The sequence below is a fragment of the Sycon ciliatum genome, chromosome 2 (assembly GCF_964019385.1).
Source record: "Sycon ciliatum chromosome 2, ocSycCili1.1, whole genome shotgun sequence".
Classification (NCBI taxonomy): domain Eukaryota; kingdom Metazoa; phylum Porifera; class Calcarea; order Leucosolenida; family Sycettidae; genus Sycon; species Sycon ciliatum.
Window position 1 is genome coordinate 28311697 of NC_088644.1, and position 8318 is coordinate 28320014.

General features: G+C 46.1%; 1 protein-coding gene across 1 annotated transcript; it reads right to left on the bottom strand.

The window, feature by feature from the left end:
• Position 1: 1 nt before the first annotated feature.
• On the bottom strand, positions 2-8125 carry LOC135809540 (dual specificity protein kinase CLK2-like). Its single transcript, XM_065322900.1, has 11 exons — positions 7906-8125; positions 7234-7681; positions 6534-6594; positions 5761-5880; positions 5165-5255; positions 4845-4920; positions 4134-4228; positions 2472-2601; positions 1991-2153; positions 913-1009; positions 2-735 (listed from the first exon to the last, which is right to left on the bottom strand). Exons 1-11 carry the CDS (start codon positions 8050-8052, stop codon positions 595-597), a joined length of 1569 nt encoding a protein of 522 aa, XP_065178972.1. The 5' UTR covers positions 8053-8125; the 3' UTR covers positions 2-594.
• Between the last annotated feature and the right edge of the window lie 193 nt (positions 8126-8318).

An 8318-nucleotide genomic window follows, 5' to 3' on the forward strand; every position in this document is an offset into this window, starting at 1 on the left:
CTTCTTTGTGTGGCATGGCCCACATGGTGTTGTTGCATAGAAACATTGGTACTACTGTATCTTAAATACTGTAGACCGATAAAGAGAGTGTAAGATAAAGTCAACCATGAAAATTGGCCAATCTACAGACTGTGTGATGGCCATGGCATACACGGGGAGAACATTGGCTGATGACACCTGGTACGACGTACACAGGATGCTCAACAAAACGAGCGAAGAAAAAAGTCGAAATACAAAAGCCAAGACGATACGACACACCCGGCTAGATTCCGTAGGAATGACTACACTTTACGGTTATAAAATCTCTGATAATTAATAATCTAGACCAGCTACATTCAGCATTCTAACTATGCAGCAGTGGAGCAGGAGCATGGGTAACATCAGCAGTGTGATAATTTTATGAGATGTGGTTCCGTGATGCAGTTGCATAGATTATGGCCGACAGTGTTTTCGTGTCCAAAGGATTTCTGATGAAGTTTCAAGGGCATGCAAGTTTTTTAAAAGAAATAATCATGCAAGCTGAAGTCAAGGGATGTTTCAGTGTCACGTGACTGGCTGCTCAATGGAGCAGGCCAGGCAGGAGGCTGCACATGTCTACTTGTACATGTCGAAGAAGCGGTGACGCAGGGATTGCGATGCAGTGTAGCGCTGCTTCGGCTCGTACACCAGAAGCTTGATTATGAGGTCGAATAGGTCCTCAACATCCGGGTCACTGTCATCGGAACACTTGAATGACTGAAAGGCAGAGAATGAGGAGAACAAGAAATAGTTACTTGTACTTTCCAAGTACATGTACGGTAGAAGTATAATTGCTGCAAACCAAACATGTGCAAGAACAAAGACATACGCCGACAAGTAACGGAACAAGCAGCGGCACCAACAGCCAAGACACACCAGTGGACCTGCGCTAACCTTCAGAGATCGGCTATGTTCTCGAATGAAGCGGTGAGCACGGCCACGCCGATCCCAGTCCAAAGTGTAGTCGGAATGAAAATATCTATGACGGGCACTGAAAGAAACAGGAACGGATACATCAACATCTCATGATCAGGTTATGCATACTTAGTACATGTACGAGTACTCATACACAATACATACATACAAACAATAGGACAGAGAAAGTGTTTTTACTCCGAGTTTCACGCACTAAGCGATCATCAGAAACTGTTTTCTGATGATTGCGTAGTGCGTGAAACTGGAGTAAAAACACTTTCTCTGTCCTCCTGTTGTTTGAACCAGCTCCACCACTCGGTATTGAGCACTCTCTTGGACAGCCTGGAACCTCTCTGTTTTACAATACATACACAGTAAGATGAGAACCCACAGCTGCGAAAAAAAGTGCTCAACATCAAAGATGTAGCAATGCCACACAACTTCTGGACTAAATTAAATGCCGGACGAATGTTGATTTGTCCAGCTTTTCAATACACTCTTATGATCCATGGACGAAATTTAAAACCGGACGAACTCCCTCTCTTTGGAGTTGGACGAAATTATTGACCGACGAAATTGTCTGCCTGTACAGTACCAATCAACAGCATACACACGCGTGGATGAAGACAGCGACAATCTAGAAATGCAACTGCCAACAGAGTTTTACAGTACACTGGACTGGTCAGTCCAGTGTCCAGTGCGTATGAACAAGGGGGGTGTGATTCATGGCAGAATGTTTGCAATGTCAGGTGCGATCTTCGACTCATTCTCCTGTACCAGAGCTGACTACAGTGACAGGAAATGAAGTCAGAACATCATAATGCGAAGGGCTTGCACAAACCAGGGAGGACGAGAGTGTGAGGGGTTTGACCACACTGATCCAACTTTCATTGCAACTCCAGTGGCAGTTCTATGGTATTGCCCAAGGTTTCAAGAAACCGCATGCGAAGATACAATATCATTTGAGAATCGTAGGTAGTATGAGTGCGTGTGGACATCGTACTTTCGAAGGTACACACACACACACACACACACACAGAGAAAGAGAAGAACTCACGGGCTTTTCTTAACCATTGGAGTGGGTATTCGGTCAATGTACTCTTCCATCATGGCCATGTGTTCTCGATTGCTGTGCGTCTGGAACAGTGTCTGGCCCGTGTACAACTCGTACATGATACAACCAAGACTCCACAGATCCAATGAGTGAGACCAGCCCAGCTCTAAGGAGAAAAAAAGCAGTAGTAACAACACATTTTATCACCCAAACCGTTACACTGCCATGTCTAAGAAGCGCACCGCATGCTCTCTAGTCGAAGGGCTGAAAGCGTTCAGCGTAAAACCACTGAACTCGATATTCAACAGTACACACCATACCATACCACACACATGACAAGAGAAATTGGTAAAAGTCTGATATGCCACAACAGTAGACACGCGCGCGAGCGCACACACATAGAATACTTGCAAAATAAGCGTATCACAACAAGAACAAACGAGCATACATGTGCACACACACACGCAGACACTCGAGCACTCACCAAGAATAATTTCAATTGGACGATAGTGGCGAGTCGCGACAATGTGCCCGTGGTGATCCTCATCGTACGTGGCTGAACCAAAGTCGATGAGTTTGATCCGCGCATCACGGACTATATTTATCGTCTTTTTCTGCGCACCGGCAATGAAAAGACAGCATACAAGCACATGAATGGGCTAAGGAGAATGCAAACGAAACATTCTTCTAAAAGTACTAACAAGTGTTCATGACCCCAAGAGTATGCAACACTGCACAAGGGGACTGCCCAAATTATTTATGTAGCCACGGACTGGGGAATCAGCTGGGACGTTTGTGTCATGATTGATCTGCATCGGTTTCCAGCAGCCAAATACAGGTAGGTTCTTCTCTGAGACATCAGATGGTTGAGTACGTGATGCACCGCACACAGGAATTGCCTTCAAAACTACGGTATTACGCCTACAGTCCATTCAGAAAAAAATGAACTTCTAGCTTTTGGCCATAAATGGGTCAAACGTTGAGTTTTTTTAGAATTTTTTTCTGCAATCCCATATGGAATCCTCTTCCAATTATGTTTCTGAAGTTTTTTTGTCCAAAAAGCAAGCCATAGCAAGAATAGGATTTCGGCCAGGTTTTGCCCCAAAAGCACTGAATTGGGAAAAACCATCAAAATCCAGGCCGTTTGACCCCGCCTGCAACAGTGCATTCTGCGGTTCGAACCCCAGTTCAGGCACCCTTTTTGGACCCTTTTTCAAATTTCAAAGTTCGCAGCACTGCACTGTGTACGATGAAATCACGAAAAATCGCCAAATACGGGAGCTCGCCAGAGCCAGGACCCATCTTTTTATGAATGGACTGTAGACCGGGGCTAAACTCAAATTCAGCCATCTTGATCGTTATTTCACAATGTAACGAAGGAAGCGCTGTGCAGGGCACCTATAGCTTGGAGACCAGAGTTGCACATTCTTGGGGTACACTCTTGGTAACAGGTACACCGTAGTTCCGCGCATATAAGCCCATGGGCCTATATCCGGATATAAGCCCACCTCCGTTTATAGGCCCATGGGCTAATAAACAGACCCAAACACCGTAGTACAGCATGTCAGTGCAGACTACATTACCAGTACCGGCACCTATGGTAGGCGGACAACCGCGCACGGACTTTTACTTTTTCGCGTGCCAGCTGCCTTCAAAATTCGAATATAGGCCCAGGGCTAAAAAACGAACCATTATTACTGATTTATTTTCCTGGAAAATGCATTATTTCATATATTAGCCCATGGGCTTATATGCACGGAACTACGGTACATGCAGTAGATGCGATGGAGTAATGAATGATAGCATTTGAAGTTTCTGGAGATCGCATTGTATTAGGATATTATTGGTCTTTTCTCTGCGAAACACCGAATGGAACAGATTTCAATCGTGTTGCATGTTTGCATAAAGGTACGCAGGCAAGCATCGCATCTGCCAATGAGCCAGTAATGACAACTGGCCAAGTGATGCAAAGAGACAGGCAGGCATTGCAGCAATCGCTAGCGGAAGGACACAAGTCAATCCATAAATCATCTCCTCGCAGCACTACCCACTTCCACTGCAGCATGCGTCACATTGCGATTTTCAGGCAGACAACAGTAGGACAAAAGCACGGGCACAACCAGCAACAGCAACAGCACTGACTCACCACATGTAAGTTGTACTGCTGGTCGGCATCCGAGTTGATGAAGAGTATGTTTTCAGGTTTCAAGTCCGTGTGTGTGAGACCTATTCGATGCAGGACTGCATGCACAGGGAAAGAAGAACAGAGTGGGTGACTCAAACAACAAGGCCATTACAAATCAACCCGAGAGAAAAGAAGCACACCCCAAAGAAGTTGACTAAGGGAAACTAGTACTAGGTCTCGTGCTGTAAACGTGTAGCACAAGTCAAGTTACAAGACAGAAGTTACCAACTTCCATCTGCAAAGGACAGGAGCAAACCAGGTGCTCGTTTCGTAAGCAAGACCAGCAAATGCCAGGCTTGCATCACGATACGCTGTAGATATATGTGCAAGTTCTTAGTAAGTGAGAATTTGTCGCTCTTTGCGTCACATCACAGCATGGGCTAGGGCATGACATGATACCAGCAAAGAGCAAAGAGCAACATCACGCACAAGAACAGCCTCAAACTAATTTAGCAGCGAGAGTAGCAAAGAGTAGGAAAGTGCAAACTCACGACAGTGAGGTAGTGACATGTTACAATCTCACCACCCTAAAGGTGACGAAATAATCACCACACTTGGGAAGGTGAAAATGCAGCAGTATCTTCTAAACAACCATATAATTCACCCAGCTCCGCACCTACAAATCCCACATGCCACTGATACCTGGCAGCCAGACCAACAGATAAAACTCACACTTTAGACCAGCAGCGACTTGGTACGATATGTGTCGAATCTGTTGCATAGGGTAGCCATAGTGCCTGTTCTTATCCTGGTCAGATACAACACAGTCAGACACAACACAATGCACACACCATTACAACACGCGCCGGCAACAGGGAACAACACGAGATGAGGACCGCACCCATGGAAGCAGCTACTTTGCATTGTATCCTTCCCCTAATAATGAAGCGTAAAGAAAGCCAGGAGGTTGGTACACTTTCCCGTGTGAAAAGAAGATGAAAAATGACACTCAAAACGAAGGTATGCTTTCAATCAGTACTTGTCATACATACCAGAACATCATAGAGACTATCACCGAGCCGTTCAAACGCTAAGCAAACGTGTCCATGAAATTCAAACGAATCCAGTAAGTGAATGCAGTTCCTGGAGATCACAACACACACACACACACACACACACACACACACACACACACACACACATTTCAAAAGAAATAGATGTCAAAGACGCAAAGGAAACTACTGACCACACTCAGTTCATGCTCTTACAGGCAACACACCACGTTCTTTGCAGCACAGGAGGGGGATGCATAACTAAAGTAGATACAGCAAACGGCCTTCTTGTAAATGTCTCACAAAACATCATTACTTTCTCACAGAACAACTGTCAAGCTCATGCCTACCGGCACTTAATTCCCGAGGATGGCTAGACGACTAAAACACTCAAACACATCTAAGGAAAGACTAAGTGAGAATTGCAGCGCCTGAGTGTTGGTCAGTGTTGCTATTCGATCTAAGCAGCTGTTTGAAGCATCACATATTCATAAGACTACAACACTTTCCAAGTTGTGAAAAAAAAGAAAAAAATGACAGGCCTGGATTGCTCCAGGACGAGCCAACAAAGAATCACAGTGCAAGTGAGAACTCACGCTTTCCCATCCCGGTCCCGTTCCGAAATGTCTTTTAGGATTTCGACTTCTATTTTCGCTGCAGCCCGATAGCGGTCCACCCTCTTGATCACCTTGACAGCCACCTGTCGTTGCCCGTCACTAGTGGACAATGAAGAACAGAAAAGAACAAAGACGCCAACACAGATCAGTGGAACTGAACACTGAACCTCCGAGCAGGATGCTTAGAGGGGCACACACACAAATCTTCGTCTGGAACACAAAGTACATGCATAGTGACATTGAGGGCCAGAGTCCAATGTCCAGACTAGGAAATCACCAACATTTAACATCATGCCAGTCTGGAAGCAAAGATTACAGTGCATTTCAGACCTCTGCTTTCAAAAAACCATTAGGCCGGCATCTAGACCACATAACATCTTTGATCCCTTTGTGCATAAAATGTCCGAAATTGTAATGTATGGGAAACATTGGGGGAACTGCCTGAGAAAATATCCCAAAGAAATTTCTCAGCAAATTTGATTTCTTTGAAAAAGTCTCGAGATCCATACTTTGAACCGCACTTTAGGAACACCAGCTGCTTCTTTTCTATGGAACACCATGTGTGCAGTACACCTGTACTACATGAAATAGACTGTATGGACTTGAAGTACAAGCAAGAACGAGGAAACTGGCTACTAGCACTTGAAAACAAGAACACGACTAGCCCGAAAAGGAGATTCCCGCTCTTCAGCACCCAACGTAACCGTATTCAGTAACAGCAATGCGAAGCCCTTCCATACAGCGTAGCTTACTGGTCGATGCAAGACACAACTTTGCCAAACGTCCCCTCGCCGAGAGTAGAGCCAATCTCATCTACAACAAAGCACATCATCACACATACACACACACATACATATGAGTGGCAAATAACAATAGGACAGAGGTGGTGCAGTCGACGACACGCGACAGCAGCAGCAGCAGCAGCGGCATGACTAGATTTGACAGAGAACAAAAGACAGCAATTGGGAAAGGCTAGGCATGTGATATGGTATGCCATACGGTGTACCAAATAGGCTCACAAATCAGACAAGCATATAGTGCACTCAGTTGTAACAACATACGAGTAACGTGACAAATTCAGAATCCACACACACAAAAACATTTGTTTTTATTTAAACATGACTAACAGAGCATGTTGACATCCAGCCCCCCCCCCCCCCCACCCTCTTTCCCCCGGTTTCGGAGACTTTCCCTGCGTAAGAACCGAACCGAAACAATCCTAACTGATACGAATGTATAAATGTGCCATGTACATGTATCTACAGATACACATACCCCTTGGTCACCTTCCCCAGCTATATGGTACTACAATACCCAATGGTACCCCAGCCCTTCCCCACTCCAGCTTTGAAGCCCCTTTAACGGCTATGCCATTGTGTAGTTTAACAGCCCAGAAAACACCCCACCCCGGATAGACAAGATGTATACTTAGTGCAACATAATGGAGCTAACATCGTCCAACGCAATCGCCCGATTTGTAAATGAGATGTCCGTCAGAGTCCTGCATGGGAGAGCGTCCCGGTGCAGCGACTTCTTGCCGGAGCGGGGTGGGAGATCTGGACCTGTCGTCGCTGTTACTTCGGCCACTTGTGCCCGATCCTGACGCGCATGCCGATGAGTGACCGGATGACTCTGGGCTTCTCTGGTGCCGGTGTTTCTCCGGACCATGGTGACCATTGCGATCTCGTCTTGCAGGAGAGCGAGATGCAGTGGAAGAACGATGACGACGTCGTTCAGGCCGCCGCCGCCTGTCTCTGCTGCGGGAGCTCCTGTCACGATGGTGAACGTGGCGTGGTGCGTGTCTACGATGTGAGCGACTGTGACTCCAAGATATCCGTCGGCCACCGCGCTCTCTGCGGGTCAGCGGAGAGCGCTGGCGACTTCGAGATCGACTTCTCGTCTGGATTACAAGCAGTCGAGTGGATATGAACAAAACACAGAAGTATGTAACAAACTTCCCAGACGAACCTAGGGGTACAGCCCAAGATTAATGCTATGTGTGTGAACACCCGGGGAAGACATAGCTCTAGAAATTTGGGGAGGTCTCCCAGTTGCAACTAGAGGAGAGTCCGAGGAAATAAAAAGCAAATAAATGAACACACCTGTTCAAAACTTGGCACTTACATGACCACGTCGTCGATTTGGAATTGTCTCCTTATGATGTCGATGGACATGCGGACCACGACGATCAGGGCTACGTCCTCTGCTACTATTGGTGTCCGAGTAGCAGCTTCCCCTTCGACTGTGCCCAGGCATGGCGACTATATTCATCGAAGACAACAACGAGCAGTTCTGGCAAACAATGCAGATACAGTACTGAGAATAGCATGCATGCACTGCTGTACTGATGCAGTAGAACCATTTTTTTTTTTTTTGTCGCTTTCCAAAGTCAAATCCAGTCACACGTACACACAGATACAGCTACACAGTAGATCTACAGGGTACTTTTGTAATGTTGGGTGCACGGTGGTTGATTCGACCAAGGATTCACGCCACATGCACGGCGCCATAATCTGGTTTGAGCGTAGCCATGGTGA

What these genes read in the sequence shown, in the direction of transcription:
- LOC135809540 (XM_065322900.1), bottom strand. Translation starts at nt 8,052, where the DNA reads ATGAATATAGTCGCCATGCCTGGGCACAGTCGAAGGGGAAGCTGCTAC. An exon ending in ATAGTCTCTATGATGTTCTG is followed by an intron (nt 4,921 to 5,164) that starts GTATGTATGACA and finishes GTATCTGACCAG; the next exon opens with GATAAGAACAGGCACTATGG. An exon ending in CCAATGGTTAAGAAAAGCCC is followed by an intron (nt 1,010 to 1,990) that starts GTGAGTTCTTCT and finishes TGTTTCTTTCAG; the next exon opens with TGCCCGTCATAGATATTTTC.